Genomic DNA, 23,833 nt, shown 5'->3' on the forward strand with positions numbered 1-23,833 from the left:
TGGAGCAACAGTTTTAAACACAGGCTTAATTCTGGCCAAAGCCTGACAAAAAGCCTGGACGTCAGGAACTTCTGACAGACGTTTGTGTAACAGAATGGACAGAGCTGAGATCTGTCCCTTTAATGAACTAGCAGATAAACCCTTTTCTAAACCTTCTTGTAGAAAAGACAATATCCTAGGAATCCTAACCTTACTCCAAGAGTAACCTTTGGATTCACACCAATATAGGTATTTACGCCATATCTTATGGTAAATCTTTCTGGTAACAGGTTTCCTAGCCTGTATTAAGGTATCAATAACTGACTCAGAAAATCCACGTCTTGATAAAATCAAGCGTTCAATTTCCAAGCAGTCAGCTTCAGAGAAGTTAGATTTTGATGTTTGAAGGGACCCTGTATCAGAAGGTCCTGTTTCAGAGGTAGAGACCAAGGTGGACAGGATGACATGTCCACCAGGTCTGCATACAAAGTCCTGCGTGGCCACGCAGGTGCTATTAGAATCACTGATGCTCTCTCTTGTTTGATTCTGGCAATCAATCGAGGAAGCAACGGGAAGGGTGGAAACACGTAAGCCATCCTGAAGTCCCAAGGTGCTGTCAGAGCATCTATCAGGACTGCTCCAGGATCCCTGGATCTGGACCCGTAACGAGGAAGCTTGGCGTTCTGTCGAGACGCCATGAGATCTATCTCTGGTTTGCCCCAACGTCGAAGTATTTGGGCAAAGACCTCCGGATGAAGTTCCCACTCCCCCGGATGAAAAGTCTGACGACTTAAGAAATCCGCCTCCCAGTTCTCCACTCCCGAGATGTGGATTGCTGACAGGTGGCAAGAGTGAGACTCTGCCCAGCAAATTATCTTTGATACTTCCATCATAGCTAGGGAGCTTCTTGTCCCTCCCTGATGGTTGATGTAAGCTACAGTCGTGATGTTGTCCGACTGAAACCTGATGAACCCCCGAGTTGTCAACTGGGGCCAAGCCAGGAGGGCATTGAGAACTGCTCTCAATTCCAGAATGTTTATTGGCAGGAGACTCTCCTCCTGACTCCATTGTCCCTGAGCCTTCAGAGAATTCCAGACGGCACCCCAACCTAGAAGGCTGGCGTCTGTTGTTACAATTGTCCAGTCTGGTCTGCTGAATGGCATCCCCCTGGACAGATGTGGCCGAGAAAGCCACCATAGAAGAGAATTTCTGGTCTCTTGATCCAGATTCAGAGAAGGGGATAAGTCTGAGTAATCCCCATTCCACTGACTTAGCATGCACAGTTGCAGTGGTCTGAGGTGTAAGCGTGCAAAGGGTACTATGTCCATTGCCGCTACCATTAAGCCGATTACCTCCATGCATTGAGCCACTGACGGGTGTTGAATGGAATGAAGGGTGCGGCAAGCACTTTGAAGTCTTGTTAGCCTGTCCTCTGTCAGGTAAATCTTCATTTCTACAGAATCTATAAGAGTCCCCAGGAAGGGGACTCTTGTGAGTGGAACGAGTGAACTTTTCTTTTCGTTCACCTTCCATCCATGTGACCTTAGAAATGCCAGCACTAACTCTGTATGAGACTTGGCAGTTTGAAAGCTTGAAGCTTGTATCAGAATGTCGTCTAGGTATGGAGCTACCGAGATTCCCCGCGGTCTTAGTACCGCCAGAAGAGCACCCAGAACCTTTGTGAAGATTCTTGGAGCTGTAGCCAATCCGAATGGAAGAGCCACAAACTGGTAATGCCTGTCTAGGAAGGCAAACCTTAGGTACCGATAATGATCTTTGTGAATCGGTATGTGAAGGTAAGCATCTTTTAAATCTACAGTGGTCATGTATTGACCCTCTTGGATCATAGGTAAAATTGTCCGAATAGTCTCCATCTTGAACGATGGAACTCTTAGGAATTTGTTTAGGATCTTTAAGTCCAGGATTGGTCTGAAAGTTCCCTCTTTTTTGGGAACCACAAATAGATTTGAGTAAAACCCCTGTCCCTGTTCCGATCGTGGAACTGGATGGATTACTCCCATTAACAAGAGCTCTTGTACGCAGCGTAGAAACGCCTCTTTCTTTGTCTGGATTGTTGACAATCTTGACAGATGAAATCTCTCTCTTGGAGGAGAGTATTTGAAGTCCAGAAGGTATCCCTGAGATATTATCTCTAGCGCCCAGGGATCCTGAACATCTCTTGCCCAAGCCTGGGCGAAGAGAGAAAGTCTGCCCCCCACTAGATCCGATCCCGGATCGGGGGCCCTCAATTCATGCTGTTTTAGGGGCAGCAGCAGGTTTCCTAGTCTGCTTGCCCTTGTTCCAGGACTGGTTAGGTTTCCAGCCTTGTCTGTAGCGAGCAACAGCTCCTTCCTGTTTTGGTGCAGAGGAAGTTGATGCTGCTCCTGCTTTGAAATTACGAAAGGAACGAAAATTAGACTGTCTAGTCTTGGCTTTGGCTTTGTCCTGAGGCAGGGCATGGCCTTTACCTCCTGTAATGTCAGCGATAATCTCTTTCAACCCGGGCCCGAATAAGGTCTGCCCTTTGAAAGGTATATTAAGCAATTTAGACTTAGAAGTAACATCAGCTGACCAGGATTTTAGCCACAGCGCCCTGCGTGCCTGAATGGCGAATCCTGAATTCTTCGCCGTAAGTTTAGTAAGATGTACTACGGCCTCCGAAATGAATGAATTAGCTAGTTTAAGGACTCTAAGCCTGTCCGTAATGTCGTCCAGAGTAGCTGAACCAATGTTCTCTTCCAGAGACTCAATCCAGAATGCCGCTGCAGCCGTGATCGGCGCAATGCATGCAAGGGGTTGCAATATAAAACCTTGTTGAACAAACATTTTCTTAAGGTAACCCTCTAACTTTTTATCCATTGGATCTGAAAAAGCACAGCTATCCTCCACCGGGATAGTGGTACGCTTAGCTAAGGTAGAAACTGCTCCCTCCACCTTAGGGACCGTTTGCCATAAGTCCCTTGTGGTGGCGTCTATTGGAAACATTTTTCTAAATATCGGAGGGGGTGAGAACGGCACACCGGGTCTATCCCACTCCTTAGTAACAATTTCAGTAAGTCTCTTAGGTATAGGAAAAACCTCAGTACTCGTCGGTACCGCAAAATATTTATCCAACCTACACATTTTCTCTGGTATTGCAACTGTGTTACAATCATTCAGAGCCGCTAACACCTCCCCTAGTAATACACGGAGGTTTTCCAGTTTAAATTTAAAATTTGAAATATCTGAATCCAGTCTGTTTGGATCAGAACCGTCACCCACAGAATGAAGTTCTCCGTCCTCATGTTCTGCCACCTGTGACGCAGTGTCTGACATGGCCCTAATATTATCAGCGCACTCTGTTCTCACCCCAGAGTGATCACGCTTACCTCTTAGGTCTGGTAATTTAGCCAAAACCTCAGTCATAACAGTAGCCATATCCTGTAATGTGATTTGTAATGGCCGCCCAGATGTACTCGGCGCTACAATATCACGCACCTCCCTCTGAGCGGGAGATGTAGGTACTGACACGTGAGGCGAGTTAGTCGGCATAACTCTCCCCTCGTTGTTTGGTGAAATTTGTTCAATTTGTACAGATTGACTTTTATTTAAAGTAGCATCAATACAGTTAGTACATAAATTTCTATTGGGCTCCACTTTGGCATTGCAACAAATGACACAGGTATCATCCTCTGAATCAGACATGTTTAACACACTAGCAAATAAACTTGCAACTTGGAAATACAATTCAATTAGAATAATATTAAAACGTACTGTGCCTTTAAGAAGCACAGAAGATCTATGACAGTTGAAAATTAATAAATTGAAACAGTTATAGCCTCAATCCTTGTAAACAACACAACTTTAGCAAAGGTTTAATCCCATTAGCAAAGATAACAAATTCTGAAAGCAGGAAACAAATTACAGAATAAACGTTTTTTATCTCAGTCAAACTATAATTCTCACAGCTCTGCTGAGAGAAATTACCTCCCTCAAAATAAGTTTTGAAGACCCCTGAGCTCTGTAGAGATGAACCGGATCATGCAGGGAATACAATGAGTTGCTGACTGAAATATTTGATGCATAGAAAAAGCGCCAAAAAACGGCCCCTCCCCCTCACACACAGCAGTGAGGGAGAACAGAAACTGTCAGAAAAACAGATTAAGCAACTGCCAAGTGGAAAAATAGTGCCCAAACATTTATTCACTCAGTACCTCAGCAAATGAAAACGATTTTACATTCCAGCAAAAACGTTAAACATAATCTCTAGTTATTAAACAGCTTTATGTATTTCTTACAGTGTAATTCTAGTGAAGTACCATTCCCCAGAATACTGAAGTGTAAAGTATACATACATGACATTATATTGGTATGGCAGGATTTTCTCATCAATTCCATTGTCAGAAAATAAAAACTGCTACATACCTCTATGCAGATTCATCTGCCCGCTGTCCCCTGATCTGAAGTTTACCTCACTCCTCAGATGGCCGAGAACAGCAATATGATCTTAACTACTCCGGCTAAAATCATAGCAAAACTCTGGTAGATTCTTCTTCAAACTCTGCCAGAGAGGTAATAACACACTCCGGTGCTATTTTAAAATAACAAACTTTTGATTGAAGATATAAAACTAAGTATAATCACCATAGTCCTCTCACACATCCTATCTAGTCGTTGGGTGCAAGAGAATGACTGGGAGTGACGTAGAGGGGAGGAGCTATATGCAGCTCTGCTGGGTGAATCCTCTTGCACTTCCTGTTGGGGAGGAGTAATATCCCAGAAGTAATGATGACCCGTGGACTGATCACACTTAACAGAAGAAACAACCTCTAGAACCAGTGACTCTAAGCTGTGCAAGTGCTCTCACGTACGGATAAGGACATGGACTTTGAGACAGTAGATTGTGAATATAATAAGGAATACATAATTTTGCTCTGCTAGGTCAAAGAAGTAAAAAAACTAACTTCTTGTAGTCTACATTGGGGAAAAGAGAATCGTCCTGTTTGCCTAGTGTGATCTGCTGAAGAGCACTAGGAAATAGACCAAACCCAGCATGAATATTCAGAAAAGATACCAATCTAGTTAGAGCAAATGTTTAACGATACTGAAAACCTTTTAGATTTACTATTAGAACTAATAAAATCTAATTCTAGACTCCTCAGTGATTGGTAGATTCTCCAAAAAATAACCATGAAGAAATCCGACCCCTAGAGAATCCAGAGGCTTCACATTGTTTCTAACATAGGAGATACAGTATGCTCTGCACATCTTTGTAAATAATATAGGCAATCAGTACATTGTTGGACATAAATTGTGAGATGAGACTTTTAGAGCTTGAAATATAGCTCTTCATTTTACGTGGTTTAGGATCTTTTCTGAAACGATCAAAGGAATGCAACATCTCCTTTGAAACAGGGTCATATGTTAAGCAGGCAAAAATTATATATACATTTTTGTAAAATATCCCTAAAGGTTCTGACCTTTAGCCTTTAAGGAGCAGAGACTGCAAACAAATACTGTAAGCAAAGATCTTTATTGAGGCATATAACAGTTGCTTGAAAAGCTGTAAAATATTTTACAAACAAAATGGGTCAAAAAAACAAGGTGCAAGAGAGTGAGAAAAGTAGAGGGTATAACTGTAAAACATGGTGAGTGTGAAACATTCTACATCAACAATGTTAACTTTTGAGCACACTCAAATGCTCAATGTCAATACTGCCTGCTCTGTATCATGTTTGAATCAACACTATAGATTATGGCTGTCTTGGAAATGTAAAATGTTACCTACAAACTTAAACGCACTTAAACTTACCAGGCATTACAATGAATGATCCCTGCGGCTCCATAGCTACGAGGCAGGCACTAATTATAGATGGCGAGTCAGCAGAAGATATTCCACACATTCTGCACGTCTCTTTTAGCTGACGACTGATTGTCTGTAGAGAGCACTCTCCAAGAAGAATACTCCAATCTAAAATGTATGGAGAGGTTTAGGATGGTTATTTGAGAGACAGGTATTTTCAGACAGACACTTATGTTGTCTATATTTTAACTTTTTTCTTCTTCTAAATTTACAAACCTTTCAACTCTCCGTGACCCAGTCGTCCAAGTCGCCCAATCACTACTCTCCAAGGCATTGATGTCATTTGCACGATACTCACACACCACTCCCATAGTTTCTGGAGACCAATTTTCCGTGCAGATACTTTGCTGCGACGAAACCTAAAAAAAACCAAACACACACATGAACAACTCTCATAAGAGCATTCACTGTTATTTATACTAAGCATACATATTAGCTATTAATCTGTTAATTCAGAGGTTATATAAACATTAATAACAAACTTGTAAAATCATATTAGTCAGATAATGCACTTATCAGGAAACAAACAGGATTAAGAAAAATGTCCAAAATAGCACAGATCTCAATCGTTTGGAAAATATGTAGGATTATTGACCAGCATCTTCTCTCTTTTTAATACATTCTATAATACTACTTTAAAGAGACACTGAACCCACATTTTTTCTTTTGTGATTTAGATAGAGCATGCAATTTTAAGCAATTTACTCCTATTATCAAATTCTTTGTTCTCTTGCAATCTTTATTTGAAAAAGAAGGCATCTAAGCTATCATTTGGTTCAGACACTGGACAGCACTTGTTTATTGGTCGGTTAAATTAATCCACCAATCAGCAAGAACAACCCTGGTTGTTCATCAAAAATGGGCAGGCATCTAAACTTACATTCTTGCTTTTCAAATAAAGATACCAAGAGAATAAAGAAAATGTGATAATAGGAGTAAATTAGAAAGTTGTTTAAAATTGCATGCTCTATCTGAATCACAAGAGAGAAAAATTGGGTTCAGTGTCCCTTTAATTCAAATTCAGTCTATACTTGACATTACTTCTATTTCTCATACACATTATTATGAAGGCTGACAGCACCATTTCAACTCAAAGAAAAAACCTAAAAATCTTAATGCACTTAGAGACACAACTTTTCAACTTATAACACCTGCAACTTTGACATTACCAACATTTTCGTACTTTAGAACCCAATTTTTATTTTTCACATTTCTGCTGAAAAAAACGCAATGTTTCTTTTCCATTATATCACACAGGTTATTTTTGGTTATGTAACCCTTTGGTGACCGGGTTAATTTGTCTACGTCGGAACAACGTTCCGATGTAAACAAATTGAAATCCTTCGATTGTGCACACCCAATGGATTCGGGTCAGGGGTCGTCCCTATGGCGCTAGGCTTGCCTCATATTGCCCTCTAATTTGCAAATGATCTTTAGAGTAATGGGGTTCACATGTCCCGACAAGGCAATAGGGACGAGATGGGGAACCGGAAATGGCTCCATAGCTCAGGAGTTAGAGCACTGGTCTTGTAAGAAACTGGATTTTTTTCTTTACCTCTGGAAAGATTTTATGCTGTTGTATTATTTTTTTATTGGAGTGTTCTAATCGGCGTACAGACAATATTATAGGGGGCAGAGTTGAGTACATTTTGTGTATTGTGATAGTCCCTCACACTGCACCAAGATCGCACCTGAATTAACTGTCTGCTAGCAGGGAGTTTTATTACTATGCAGCTCTGCTCCTATTTGGACAGCTGACCCTTCAATTTCTTAGGGCAAGTATATTTTATATTTTTATTGACAGTTCAGGCTCTTACCACCTGTGAGTTCCCGCAGTAAATACAAAGAGCGGGAACTTGTGAGGTGGAGCAGCGCTTGCTAGTTTCATAGTGCAGACAGACACAGAGTGAAGTCCTCACATTAGTGAGTGCCAGACTGCCAACAATTAAATTGTGCAAGTTGTGATCCTTGAAAAGACAGCTGTGAGTTTGGAAACTGTGCCCTCCGTGAGAGACATGGCCTCTTTCTATAACAGATTGGAAGAAGATCAGTGAGGAGAGAGATCAGTTATGGCTTGAATGGTTGCAGTGGTCTATGACATTCTTACTGATCTTCCAATCTGCTTCAGAAAGCGGCTGTGTCTCACACAGAGGGTGCATTGTAGTAACAGATTCTGTATTCTCTCCTTCATGCACGGTTGAGTCTGCACTAGCATTCAGCAGCAAACTCCTCCTCTGCCCCATCCACAGGCTCTCCTTATAACCTCTTAAAGTGGATGTGTAATATTTTACCTAATACGGAGATAGCTCTTTTATAAACTTTAAGTAAGTTTCTGTATTTAGATGACAAGCATTTTTCGGCTTGTGTAAATATTTATTGAATAAGCAAATAGTATGTTATTCATTATCCTAGCAGCAGTTTGGACTATAACTGTGCTTGTAGTTAACCAATTAGATTAAGCTTGTTTACTATAATTATGTGTCTACTTGTGTGAAAAGGGGATAGAGCCTATTAGACAGGCAAGGGAGGAGTTTTGGAACTTAAAGGGACAATGAACCCAATTTTTTTTCTTTCGTGATTCAGATAGAGCATGCAATTGTAAGCAACTTTCTAATTTACTCCTATTATCAATTTTTATTCGTTCTCTTGCTATCTTTATTTGAAAAAGAAGGCATCTAAGCTTTTTATAGTTTAGAACTCTGGACAGCACTTTTTTATTGGTGGATGAATGTATCCACCAATAAGAACAACCCAGGTTGTTCACCAAAAATGGGCCGGCATCTAAACTTACATTCTTGCATTTCAAATAAAGATACCAAGAGAATGAAGAAAATTTGATAATAGGAGTAAATTAGAAAGATGCTTAAAATGTCATGCTCTATCTGAATCACGAAAGAAAAAAAATTTGGGTTCAGTGCCCCTTTAAAGCTGATCCCTTAGTAGAAAGGGATACAAGATCTCACGGGGATACAGCATCTGTACTGATTCTCTTATACAGGCAGTCATTTGGGCAAAACTTGTGCATATTATTGATTTTAATGACAGTCTCAAAAGTTCTAGGAAAAGAGAAATAAAGTGAACTATGTAAGAATTATTGTTCCTAAGTGGAATGTAGTTTAAGGGTCATGGATTAAAATGCATAGGAAAATCCAATTAAACATTTTTCATGAAAAAAAAAAAAGTTTATTAAAAGTTATGTAATTTAGCTGTTATTTTTTACTGCATCCTTCAGTGTACATGCTCATTGGCTGATGGGTATAAAAACTTGCATGGGTATTTTGTATAGGAACACATCTTGGTAAACAAATTAAATGGGGTTAATCTGCTTATGAAAATCTAATGAATATGGAAATACCTTTAAATGCATTTAATATGTCTTTATATTAAGATAGGGAATGTGATACCATAAAGCTACTTGTCTATATTTTGAAGCTGAGGAGAATGTAGAACTCAAATCTTCATCTCCATTTTTTAAAGCTATGTTTTGTACAGAATTCACCTTAAACAATGGGCAAATCTTAATAGTCTACAAACCAATATAGCAAACATATTGTTTAGCCCTATAATGTTTTATTTTCAGCTTTTCTAGTTTATCACCCCATATATCCTGTTATTTCATTTATTGTATCTTTCATTGTAAGCAGTCAGAATGTTTAGGGGCTCTATAAGCTTAGAGTTGATTCCCTTCTCATCCAGTGAAATGATGAGGTGTTATATAATATGGAGGTGGCTCTGTATAAGTCCTCACTGGACCATTAGACTAATTATACCCCCTACCTGTCTTGTAATGATATTATAATATTGACCCTCTAGTGATATGCTCAGTTTTATGCCCAGTTTCTTCTAAAATGTAATTACATTTTGTCATGTATGTAAATTTACATACATATAGATACTATGAGCATACTATATCAATGTATTATACATCAATAAGTAGGCACTGGCATCCAGATGCTTAGTTAGCATCTAAAGTGTGTTGCACTCTCACAAGAAGATAACCAGCTCCGAAAAGGGCCATATGCTCTGCTAATGAAGAATCAAAACGGCTATGCCTATCAAAGAGTATATATACACATATACACACACACATTATATATATATATATATATATATATATATATATATATATATATATATATATACACACACACATACATATATATATACATACAACTCAATTGCAATGTGTTGATTAACTGCAGAATAAAGCAATTTTTAAAATGTCATAATATATTACAGCAGTTAAAAAAAAAAACTGCATTGAAAACTAGCTGCAGAGAAAAAATAAATAGTCAAGTTTTGTAAATGCCTCAAATAAATGTGTTTCCTTTGCTCTAACATCATATAATAAAAGTAAACGATGTAGGAATAAAAACACTATTTGCTTACAAGTCTGTCAAAAGAACTGAAATAAAGGGGCAGTTTGCAGAGGCTTAGATACAAGATAATCACAGAGGTTAAAAGTATATTAATATAACTGTGTTGGTTATGCAAAACTGGGGAATGGGTAATAAAGGGATTATCTATCTTTTAAAACAATAAAAATTCTGGTGTAGACTGTCCCTTTAAATGGACATGAAACCCAAAATTTTTCTTTCATGATTCTGATAGAGAATACAATTTTAAACAACTTTCCAATTTACTTCTATTATTTAATTTGCTTTATTCTCTTGTTATTCTTTGCTGAAAGGTTTATCTAAGCAAGCTCAGGAGCAGCAGAGAACTTAAGTTCTAGCTTTTGATTGGTGGCTGCATATATAGAGATCGATTGTGATTGGCTCACCCATGTGTTCAGTTAGAAACTATTAGTGTATTGCTGCTCCTTCAACAAATAATACCAAGAGAATGAAACAGATTAGATAATAAGTAAATTAGAAAGTTGTTTAAAATTGTATTCTCTAGCTGAATCATGCAAGAAAAAAATTGTGTTTCATTTCCCTTTAAGGAAACTTACACAGTTCCTACATGTGTTCCATTCTTTTTGCAGACAAGCTGCATTTTCTGCAATGACAACTCAGATAACAGCATGCTCTTCCTTGGGGAGTGTCAGTAACTGATCTGACTGATATAAGTGTTTGTGTAACCAAGTAAAGAGAATCATATATGACTTTTTCAAAATATTGAATAGTAATGGTATAATTATGGAACAAATACACCTAGTATTCATTATCTCAAAAGGAGATAGATGAGTAGAAAAGAAAGGGAAGTGATAATGTGAAAATAAGGAATATGATATTTGAAGTTCTAGCTCTTTAGGTACACATGAAAAGAATATATTATCCTTTGCAAATCCCCTATGGTTTGTCAAAACATCAGATAAAGAAAAGTCTTCAAAATAAATTAAAAATAACCCCACAATGTTCATATATATCCCATTTTGTAATATGCATCTTCATAATTATATACAGTACTCACCTGTTTGGCACATGAATATTCACCATACAGGTCTCCAGCAGCTCTCCCTGGAGATCAGTGCAGGAAGCCAGCAGCCAGCGCTGGTCATGAGACAGGCAGTACCCAACAAACAGAACATTATACTTCTGTCCGGCCTCACCAGACTCCCCAAGCTCTGTCTGCTTGTCCTTAATGGGAGCAAGTAGGAAGGGTGGAGAATACAGCTGTCCAGGGAAAGGTTGCTGGAAATGAGAAGAAAAAAAGGGTCATTATTGCTTCTTATTGTTTCAGATTATTCAGTATATCAATTAGTTGGCAATTAAAAGGTGTGTGGTTAAATATATATATATATATATATATATATATATATATATATATATCCTGTGGGTGTGTCTACTTCTAAATTCTCTGCCTACCTTCTGCCCTGGTTAAATACACCAATATTTTATTAAGCCGCCAGATTATTAAATGGCGCTCCTCCATATTCTGCAGTCTAGGAGTTATGTGCACTGGCGATATTTAAAGACTAAAATATACTAGTATAATAAAGGTATAAATTTTATGTAACCATACATGGCTTTCCATCTGGTAGTAATCTAAAAAGAACCTAATTTTCATTCACCTCTGGGTTCCTGAGTATTGTATTTAGAGCAGCCAATGGTCCAAATCCAGTCAGTGGCTTAATCGGTATCTGTGAGGCTACTGGCCGTCGGCACTGGCAGTAAATAGAAAATGCTAGAGATTTCAAGTGCTGGATATAGGAGATCTGCTCATCATTTACTGTATGCAGAAGATATCGGCAAGGCACCACCTGGAAAAAAAGCATGGACTGAAGTCAATGAACTATATAAATAAAATGTTAGAAATGACTCAAAGCACTCAAAATCCTGTGAAAATCTTATCAGAAATGCTACATACCTGCAAAATGCAGGCATTGCGCATTTGCTCTGGTAAGCTCTCCAACATGTCTGTGAAGCATCGAATGAGGCCCAGCAACCAATAGTTCCCAGTATGTGTTTCTGTATCCTCTGTGTATGTGAACGGGTCCACCATGTATATAACTACAGTAGGGAATGAAGTGAGCCCTCCAGCTGACTCTGCCTCTGTAGGGATGCCAATTCTGTCACGCTCTGTGGTACTGAGAACAAAATACAAAGGCATTAAGCATTATAACTTTTTGTTAGTCTAATAGACATATAACTACATTTTTATACTGAATAATATTGATGAATAACCAATTCTGGTGTGTATAATTAATACCCAAATGTTGAAACAGTTGAAAGTGATGCTGCATAGCTGTAAAATGTTGACTAGAAAATATCACCTGAATATCACTATGTAAAAAAGGAATATATTTTACCTCAAAATATCCTACGTATTCACACCCCATTGCAAAGGACTTTAAGCAGCAAATAAGTATGCCTGTCCCGGGACAAGCAAGGGAGTGAGCCTCATGCACACTTATGTTATTTCCCTATCCAGTTTAAGGAAGCTTACTATGAAATCTCATGAGAGTTAAGTCAAATCTCATGAGATCACAGTAAAAGAGTTCATGACCTCACCACTGTTGATGCTGATTGGCTGCAGTTCATTTTTTCATTTATTTTATTTTTTTACCTGCAGCTTGACAGCAGCTAAAGAATAACTTTTTACACAGGACTTACTCTGGTGTGCTGAGGAAATTGTGAGGTAAAATATCTTCCTTTTTTACATTGAGATATTCAGGTGATATTTTTCTGTCAGCTTTTTTACAGTTATACTGCATCAGTTTCAAGTGATTTAGCATATGAGTATTATGTCCCTTTAAATACGGAACATCATGATATTTGTAGTTTACTGTATTTACAGGACAAACTGGCATAATTAATCTGAATTTTTTACATAAAGTGTCACTAGGGAAAGAATAAAAAGTCTAATGTGAATTCACCTAAAGGTAATGATTACTGTGCAGAAGCGCATTTTTTTTTGTTTTGCCTCTGCAAAGTAGGCTAGGAAAATAGTCAAAATAATTGTAAAGGGGAGCATACTCCACATTTACAAAGCTCTAGAAATAGACTGGTATAAGGTAGTTTTTTACAAGTTCATGACCTTTTAAAATGTTCACTTAAGATTCAAAATTATAAACAATTACATTTTGCAATTCAACCATAAAGCTGCATAGTAAGAAGATAGACTTGCACTCAGGATTCAGAAAGAGCATACATTTAAAGGGACAGTCAAGTCCAAAAAACACCTTTCATGATTCAAATAGGGCATGTAATTTTTTTTTTTTTTTTTTTAATTGTTTTATTTATAATCCAAGTCACTGTCCAAAAACAATATCAACCATTTTGAAAACATGGCATAATCAAAAGATACAATAAATTTGACAACATAGTACTATGTTCATTTATACATGTAGTTAAATTTAGGCTAATCATCACATTAATGAACACAAACATTTTATTTTCCTACAATGCTTGGAGTTTTTGATTTTCAGTATAACCCCCCCCCCCTTGTTCCCCCCCCCCATGCGAAGAGAAAACATAACAAAAAAAAAACAAAAAAAAAAAAAAAAAACAAACAAACAAAAACAAACAAAAAAAAAAAATTACCATCACTTTCTTCCTCCTGAAGCTTTACCAGTTCCCTAATAGAACAATTTCTGTATTTCTAAAGGGGGAGATTATATAATCTATTTCTGCAGCCGGAAAGATTTTTAAGAAGGCAGCCCATTTATCAAAGAACCTTTTAATGTCTTGTTCATTATTTATATCCGCGTTTCTCTGGTCTAAAATGCATTGTTTTTTCATGCAGTTTTTAATTTCAGTAATGCTTGGCATTGCATGACTTTTCCACTTCTTACAGATTAAATACCTGGTAGCAAGAATAGCGGAGATTATTATTTTTTCATCAGTTTGCTTACCAGGCTCTTCCTTAAGGCAGAGTATTATCTGATATATTGTCAAAGAGACATAGCCTATCTTAAGCACCTTTTTTAGCCAGTATTCGAGCCTAGCCCAGAGATTTTTAATCTTTGGACAATACCAAAACATATGTATTAAATCAGCTGCCTGATACGAACATTTAGGACATTTATTAAACCCTACATTCACACATTTGAAACCTCTCTCGGGGGTAAAATATGCCCCATGAAGGAGCTTAACATGTGCCTCCCTCCAAGTTGCAGAGAGCGTTACTTGTGCAATTTTTTTAATTGACAATTGAATAGTTTTAGACTCAATATTACTCTGAGGGATTGCTGTATTCCAGTAGAGGGCAATCTTTGCCAGTACCGGTTCTCCTTTATTTGTACCCAGAAGGTGATAACATGGTGCAATTGACATATGACCATTTCTTGTTAGAGCAAGCCAATCATCGAGTTTACCTAGTCCCCATTCCCAACCAGCTTTCTTAACTAGGTCCTGTGCAAAATGCCTTAATTGCAAATACGCAAAGTCGTCTTTATTGGGCAAATCAAAATCTCTTTTTAATTCCTGGAATGTTTTGATATATTTTCTCTCTTTATCAATTATTTGGTATACCTTGGTTAACCCCCGATTATGCCATTTCCTAAAGACTTCGGAATGCAATCCTGATTGAAAAATAGGGTTACCTATTATAGGCAAAAGACAGGTAGCACTATTATTAATTGAAAGAAAGGTTACTATCTTGTGCCAAGCTTTAAGTGGGTTAAGAATTGTTTTAAATCGTTTAATTTCTGAGGGGATTTCTTTAGGTACTAAGTGTATTAATGCAGATAGAGAATATGGGTAGCAGACACTGGTCTCGAGATAATTATTCAAGACATAGTTATTAGATGAGATCCAGTCTGTTACGACACGAGCCAGAAAGGAGAGGTTATATAGCCTTATGTCTGGTAAGGCAAGACCACCATCCTTTCTTGGTATTGAAAGTTTCATAAGAGATATCTTTGACCTCTTATTCTGCCATAAGAACTGTATAAGTGAAGTATTGATTGAACGTATATCCTTACCTAATAGAATTATTGGTGTATTTTGAAGTATATATAAAAGTTTTGGAAGAAGAGCCATTTTAAAAAGGGCAATCCTTCCAGAAAGTGATATTGGGAGATTTTGCCATAACAAAAGCTTTTCTTTGATCATTTTTACTACTGGGGGTATATTCAATGTATAGAGATCTACGGACCTTGTCGGAATATGAATCCCTAGATATTTAAAAGAATCTTTTACTTGGCGAAAAGGAGTTTCTAATATTGAAGTTTTATTTTTCCTGAGCCACACTATCTCTGATTTTGTCATATTTACTTTGTATCCAGAGAATGTACCAAATTGTTCCAAGATCTGAAAAAGTTTTGGTAAGTTCAGTTTGGTGTTAGCCAAATAAAGCAGCAGATCATCAGCATACAGACCGATTTTTATTTCGCAGTTACGAATTTTTATACCATCCAAATGATGGCGTATTTTAATTGCTAGAGGTTCAATGGAAATATAAATAAGAGCGGGGAAAGAGGACAGCCCTGCCTTGTTCCTCTACCTAACAAGATAGAGGGGGAAATGTTGTTATTCACTATCAATCTTGTAGATGGGTGTTTATATAGATTTTCGATAAATTCAAGAAAATTACCTCTGATGCCAAATTGTCTTAACGATGTTTTGATATGTTCGCAAAATATTGAATCAAAGGCTTTTTCAGCATCTAAGGAAATAATAGCAAGGTCAGGTATGTCCTCCCCCCCGCTAGTTAAATTAGATAGTACCTCAAAATATTCTGTCACCAATAGGGCTTCCCTAATTTTTGAGGCTGAGTTGCGGTTATTTAGAAAACCTGCTTGATCAGTATGTATAATTTCTGAGAGGGGTCTTTGAAGTCTAGATGCTAGAATTGCAGTAAGAATTTTGTAATCTGAATTTAACAGTGCAATTGGTCTGTAGGATTCCTTGTATTCAGGGTTTTTTCCGCCTTTTAATATCAAAGTTGTGTAAGAATTGGTAAATGAAGAGGGGATCATTTTACCACTAATAAAGAAGCTGTTAAAGAGCGTGCAAAGATGTGGGGTGGCTTCACCAATCAGGATCTTATAGAATTCACTAGGCAAGCCATCTGGACCTGCTGCTTTATTTGAGGCAAGCTTGGATATTATTTTCTCTATTTCTTCTATGGAAATAGGGACATTGAGGCTATCAGCCATTTCTGATGTGACAGTAGGATACGTGATATCTCTCCAAAAGTCATCAGATGTATGCGTATCACTTGTTTAAATGAATATAATTCCTGGTAATATTCATTAAATGCAGCTAGTATGTCTTCGGCTTTAGAAAGCTGAAGACCTTTATTATACAATTTGTCTATGATTGGTTGTTTTTTCTCATTTTTTATTAATTTGGCCAGCATCTTACCTGATTTATTACCATATTTATATAGCTTAGCCTGCATTTTTAATTCCTTTTGAGTTTCTTGCAGTAAAACAAAAGTATCCCTTTCATTTTTTGCTTTAACGTATTTTGCCCAATTTAAGGGGGTTTTGTCAAGCAGATAATGATTATAAGTGTTAGTTAAACATTGGCATGATTCTCTTTCTCTAGATCGAATTTTCTTATGCAGGGCTGAGCTATATGAAATTATTTCGCCTCTCATTACTGCTTTTGCAGTGTCCCAAAATACTTCAGGGCGGTTTAAATAGTCTTTATTAAAATGTACAAATTCCTTATATCTATTTATAAGCCAGTTCTTGAATTTTACCTCAGTCGTCAGATAGTAGGGAAAAAAGAAACGTGTTGCAGCAGAATACAAATGTGAAAGCTGAAACTCAAGTACAATCGGTGCATGATCTGAAAGAAATATTGGTCCTATATCTGTTTTTACCCCTCTCATCACCATACATACGTTCATCAATTAGAAAAATGTTGATTCTGGAGAGCGTCTTATGCGCCTTGGAAAGACAGGTAAAATTTTGAGTAGAAGGATTTTGCTGTCTCCAGATATCCCGCAGTGCTAAGTTCTGCATTATTTTTTTAAACATCTTACCCTCTAGATTATCTTTTTTTTGTTTTAACTGTTTGACATTATGTCTTAGCCTATCGATCGGGCATTGTGGTGCCATATTGTAATCTCCTCCCATAATTAAAGAGCCTTCCGTGAAGGATAATAATTTGGTCTGCAAAGTGTTCCAAAATTTTGGATCAAATACATTAGGGCCGTATGTATTACATAATGTATACATCTTCTGGGCAATCTTTATTTTCAGTAGTACATATCTCCCCCCGATGTCAGCCTCAAAATGTGTGACTTCGGTATCAATTTTCTTTCCTATTAGAATTGCTACCCCCCTTTTCCTCTTAACACTAGGTGCAAAATAGATTTCTTTTACCCATGTTGATTTAAGTTTTAAAGATTCTTCAGCTGATAAATGGGTTTCTTGAATAAAACCTATGTCAGTCTGGATCTTTCGCAGGTGATTAAGGATTGCTTTTCTCTTTATAGGGGTAGATATACCACCTACATTCCAAGATACTATTTTACAATTTTTATTCAGCATATTCATTTATACATTAAGAAGGGAGAAAGAGAAGAGAGAAAGAGAAAATAAATAAATAAATAAATAAATAAAATAAATAAATAAAAATAATAATAATAATAATAATAAAATAATAATAATAATTTAAAATTAGACACCTAAATTTTCTCCGCACAGGTGGGGGTTGGGTCCTAGGACTCACGTCTAGAAGAGACACGGTCTTTCCCATAAGCAAAAACCTATAGCTTACACTCAGTCTAATAATCAGATATTCAATATTGCTGTTATTAAGCTTAGGAACCCAGTGTGTTATAGAAGCTCTCAGCCAGTTGAGCTTCTTCAAAGAAGTGTGTGACTTCCCCAACTTTAACCTTTAATTTGTAGGGGTACATTATGGTTGCCTGGTACCCTTTTTGTATCAATTTGGAACAAATAGGAGCAAGCTCCCTTCTCCTTGCTGCAGTGTCAGCGGAGAAATCTTGAAACATAAGGATTGTAGCGTCTCCAGCCTTAACAGGCTGTTGTTTGCGATAATGCTGGAATAAGGTAAGTTTGTCTTGAAAATTTAATATTCTAGCGATAACAGGCCTAGGCCTAGTTCTATCTTTATTGCCTGAGCGAGGTAGACCAAGTCTGTGCGCTCTCTCCACTGGGATGGGATATAGGGTAGATGGCATCTTTAAAATTGTAGGCAAGGTTTCTGATATAAAATTAACAAGATTGTCATATTGTTGTTCTTCCGGAAGGCCTATAATTCTTATATTATTTCTTCTAGAACGATTTTCTAGATCTTCTAATCTGTTTTGAATTTTCTGTACGTTATTATTTATACCTTCTAGATTAGAACTATGCGTTATTGTTAGATCTTCCAGGTCCGAAACTCTTTGTTCGGCTTCCTGCAGCCTATTGGAGAATTGACGAACCTCTTGTGTCAGAGAAAGAAAATCTTGTTTGATTTCAGCTCTAAGAGCCTCAAATTTAGGAGAGAGCGCATCAGATATACTAGCGACTAAGCTGTGAATATTGGTTACTTCTTGTACAACTGGTACATTTGGTTGCGCTTCTGTGGGAGGCTCCTGATTACCCTTCAATTTTCTGTCTCTCTGTCTTGCTGCCATGGCTGGAGAAATATTCCGGGGTGAGGTGTGAAGGAATTTATCCATGTGCCAGAAAAGAAAAGAGAATTAAAAAAAATTGAAGTGAGGCAATTTATCTAAGTGAAGATCAATACAGGGAGTGAACTTAATTTTAGAGTTAAGTTTGAGAAGGTGAAGCGTTCTCAAATAGACAAGTGAGGATAGGGATGTGCACTATTGTGACCAAGTGAGGGAAAAGAAAAGGGGAGAGAGAAAAAAAAAAAAAAAAAGTAAAGAAAGGAAAAATAATAAACTGTGAATTAAATCGTGTTATTTAGATCCAGCCAGGGATGCAGAGATCAGGGACGTTATTAATGTTAGGCAATTTTATGCCAATTTGTTAATTGTCTTACTGTTGCTAATCTTCAAAAGACACAATAAAGGAAATGGTATCTCTGAAAGCAGCAACAGCAATTTCTTAATTAGATTTATATCCAAGAAAATATTATTCCAGCAATTATATACAGTATATTTTATAGGTAAGCAAACATATTCACAGTGACCTAGTTATATCCTGGTTCAGTCAGTTTCATTTGTATTTTATTTTCAGAGAAGTTAAAATATCTCTTCTTTAAAGAAAATTTATAAGGTAGTTTTAACTAATGATCTTTATATTTCTATATAAACTTTCTCCCTGTCCAATAGTAAGGGATAGTATTTTATTTTCAGGGAACGTAGGAGATTTATTCTTAGGAAAGAGTTATTAGATAATATAACTGAGGATCTTTTATCTCTATATAGCCCTTCCCTCCAAGCAGTAATAATGGGTAATATATCCTGAAAAAGGTTATAGTAAATTTCTCTGGTATTGAATTATTAATTCCTTATTCACACTCAACCTTTGATTTTTTTTTTCCTCCCCTTCTCCTCTCCCTTCTCTCTCCCCTGAGAATGTTTCACTTTTTAGAGGAGAAAGTACAATGTCTTTTTACATACTATGCACATTTTACACATTCTTAAGCATTAACATTTTTGCCTAGATTTGCTCAATACATTGATATGACAAAAATTGTAGCGACAAGTAATATAGTTAAATAAAATTAAATGTGCCAAACAAATCATATGCAGAAAAAAGAATCATATAAGGAGCCAATGAAAAAAAAAAAAAAAAAAAAAGTTCCTTTATATAGTTAATAAAGTTCAGCCAGTTCTTGTATGTATGCAGCTCGTCACCTTACCTGGGTCATTCTATGCATCAGCGTTCAACTAATAGCCAGGTAGGTGGGCAGAAAGAGCCTTCAATATGAGAAAATGCCAAAATTGCTGATACCTATTAGAGGGGTTAATTATACAGCCATCTTCCATAGCATTTTTACCAGGATCCATACAGTGTTCCCCAGGACATGCAGCTCTGGTTGGTATCCCCCAAAAAAAAGGTGAAGAGAGAAAAACATGCTCCCAGATTGAGCACCTCCTAATTTAGCGCTTACCCACAGCGTCTCGAGGAACCAGAGCAGAGATATGCAGAGGCGCTGCACAGGGAGATCTCAGCGGCAACTGCCAGGCTAGCTACACACAGCCCCGACCTCCCACGCAGCACCGGTGGGGGAGGGGGGATTCTCCAGCAAGCTTTCAGTCCGGCACCGAGCAGAGCCGCTTCGAGTACTTATCGCTCCCTGCTTGAAGATGCGGCTCCGCCACCACACTTCAGCTCAGTCTCACGGATGATTTCTGTCTCCCTCGCAACTTCGGTGGGGGAGAGGAAGGTATGTGGGGGGTCCGCCGCGCTGCTGTGGGTACTCAGGGCAGGAGTCAGGAAAAAAACATCAGGTCCTTTGTTAGTGCAGCAGTGTTGATATATGTAAATAGCCTTATCCTCCCACGCAGCACCGGTGGGGGAGGAAAGGGTATGGAGAGAATCTGCTGTTATCCTGCAGGTAATTAGGGCCAGGTTCAAGGCAGTTTATCAGTATAGCAGAGAGAGTGTATAAAGATAGCCTCAACCTCCCACGCAGCACCGGTGGGGGAGGGAGGCACTCTGTTCCTCTTTGAAGTTATATCACAAGTTCTAATATATATAAAAAGAGGAAGCCCAAGGTATAGGCTTTTTGCAAGCTGACTAATAATGTCAGCACAGTGGGATGTCTGTCCACTGTCTGGTTCCAGGAGCGTTGATACAGGCTATCCAAGAAGCTACCCAGGTCCCTGGGTTTGGCACGAGAAACTCCACCAGCAGCTGCAGGACTGGAAGGTAATCACACACAGGTGTGTGCAGTTAGCTCCTCCTCCGGAAACCACTCCTCAGAGGGCATGTAATTTTAAACAACTTTCCAATTTATTACCAATTTTGCTTTGCTCTCTTGGTATTCTTAGTTGAAAGCTAAACCTAGGAGGTTCATATGCCAGTTTCTTAGACCTTGAAGTCTGCATTTTGACAGTTTTTCACCACTACAGGGCATTAGATCATGTGTTCCACAGATAACATTGAGCCCACGCACGTGAATTTACAGAGGAGTGAGCACTGATTGGCTAAAATGCAAGTCTGTCAAATTAACTAAAATAAGGGGGCAGTCTGAAGAGGCTTAGATACAAGGTAATTACAGAGGTAAAAAGTGTATTAATGTAACTGTGCAAAACTGGGGAATGGGTAATAAAGGGATTATCTATCTTTTTAAACAACAATTCTGCCCCTTTAACACAACTTTCCAATTTACTTCTATTATTCATTTTGCTTAATTCGCTTGGTATCCTATGTTTAAGGAACATCAAAGAACTACTGGGAGCTATCTGAAAACATCAGTAAGCCAATGACAAGAAGCATATCTGTGCAGCGACCAATAAGCAGTTAGCTCCCAGGTGCTGAGTCTAGCAAGGTAAGCAAATTACATAATAGAAGTAAACTGGAAAGTTGTTTAAAATTTATATGCTCTGTCTGAATCATTGAGGGAAAATGTTGTGTTTAATTTCACTTTAATTACAAATGGGTTACACATCCCTGTTCCTGTAACATGAGAAAGTAGTAGAACACCTGACAGTTCTTGTCCAGATTATCTTAGAGAAAGGCATATGAGAAATAACTGATGGACCCATATTTTTTCACTTTCCAGAAAGTAAGAATTATGTTTTAATTTTCAATCTGACATTTGCTTGTAGTGACGTCATAATTGGTTAAGTGGATTAGAGACTGTTAAATGTCTTTATAATTATTGTAAGATTAATTTGATCATTTTATATGCAATTCAGAGGCACAAAATCTGTTACATAGTAAAGTTTACCCTTAAAGAGATTTGCACTAACCATGTACCAAAAAAATAATGTATGTGCTTAAACAATGCAGCTATTCGGCATGTCATTAATGAGGTCACCCTATCTTATCGAGCTAAGGCAAAGTGTTATGGATAGAAAAAGAGTATAACAAAACACTAAATAAGTTGAAAAAGTTTATTTGATATCTTTGTTTCTTTGGCCGGTAACTGGATAGTTCTAGAATTAAAAACATAATTTATGTTTACCCAATAAATTTATTTATTTCATGGTGGTAAGGGTCTACGATCCATTGCTCCTGGGAATTACTCTTCATTGCCACCAGGATGCAACAAAGATTCCCAAACCCCTCCCCACCTCACTAGTAAATTAGTCTGATGTATAGTCAAGCAAAAGAGGTAGGTAAAGAAATAAAAAAATAAATTATGCTTACCTGATAATTTCATTATCTTCTGAAGGGAAGAGTCCACAGCTGCATTCATTACTTTCGGGAAATACAGAACCTGGCCACCAGGAGGAGGCAAAGACACCCCAGCCAAAGGCTTAAATACCTCCCCCACTTCCCTCATCCCCCAGTCATTCTGCCAAGGAACAGTAGGAGAAATATCAGGGTGAAAAAAGGTGCCAGAAGAACAAAAAATTACAGTTGCCTCAGATAAAAACACTGGCTGGAGCTGTGGACTCTTCCCTTCAGAAGAAAATGAAATGATCAGGTAAACATAATTTATGTTATTCTTCTTAAAAGGGGAAGAGTCCACAGCTGTATTCATTACTTTTGGGGAAAAAAATACCCAAGCTAGAGGACACTGAATGCAAACAACGGGTGGGTACAAAATGCGGCCCCTTCGAGAGGCACCACAGCCCGATTACTCAACACCCTAATAAATAGACAACACGGGAGAAAACCCGAAGCCCAGTTAACTGCACATTAATAGCCGTCAAAGCCGAACTAAACCACTCAGTCCCAGAGTCAGTCAAAACCAACAACCTCTGAGGAGTCAGCCCAAGACAAGGACCACCATCTGCCCCCAAAAAAGAAAATGGCTTCTCATGAAAAATCCAAAGGATCATTCCACTCTGCAGAACATAGAACAACCCATGGTTGTCGTACAATAGCAACGCCCAGGGAGACGAACACCCTAGAAACACAAGGACCAAAGAAAAAGAGATCTATACACAGGGAAACATGTCCCAAAAAGGACTAACACCCTCATATCCCTGACCCTGTACCATACTCAAAGGTACTCCAGGAAAACCATGAGTTCCCCGTTGCCTCACATTAGATCTAGACCTGCAAGCTAGACAGCAGAAATAGGATAACTATCTCAGCAGCTAGTAAAGAGTTCTCCAAAAAGAACACCAACAGTCTGAACAGGAACTCCCAATGACCAGCTTCCAGGTAGCAAGCTGGCTCACCGTTGCAAAACCCAAACACCGAAAGGCGCTTCAAAGCTTGCTAACACCCAGTCAAAGTGCAATTAGCTGTAGCTGAATTAAACTGCAAATTTTCCAAGGGCTTACAGCCCTCTGAATATTTTGCTCCAAGGAGCGTCCCCTCCCAGCACCAAACACCAGTGGATAAGAGGAGGACATCCAAGACCTCCCACAAAGGGGAGAACCGACTCTTAAGAAAATGGTAAACCCTGCATAGAGTAACCGAACCCCCAATCTTCCCTCTAGGATAATAGTCCCAGCCCAAAGGCTAGTCAAAATCAAAGAGTCCCAGACTTCCGGAAGAGAAAGGAAGGGTCAACGTAGGAACAAACCCCCGGTTAGACCGCTGACCGTTGCTACAAACGG

The 23,833-nt window shown here is 38.1% G+C and overlaps 1 protein-coding gene across 1 annotated transcript in view; it reads right to left on the reverse strand.

The window, feature by feature from the left end:
- Positions 1-23,833, reverse strand: part of MED13L (mediator complex subunit 13L) — a 944,653-nt gene that overhangs the window by 14,356 nt on the left and 906,464 nt on the right. Inside the window, 5 exon segments of the mRNA XM_053702159.1 lie at positions 5,771-5,929; positions 6,038-6,180; positions 11,237-11,457; positions 11,838-12,026; positions 12,134-12,353. Of these exon segments, the coding sequence (XP_053558134.1) occupies positions 5,771-5,929; positions 6,038-6,180; positions 11,237-11,457; positions 11,838-12,026; positions 12,134-12,353 (932 nt within the window).

The sequence above is a fragment of the Bombina bombina genome, chromosome 2 (assembly GCF_027579735.1).
Source record: "Bombina bombina isolate aBomBom1 chromosome 2, aBomBom1.pri, whole genome shotgun sequence".
NCBI lineage: Eukaryota > Metazoa > Chordata > Amphibia > Anura > Bombinatoridae > Bombina > Bombina bombina.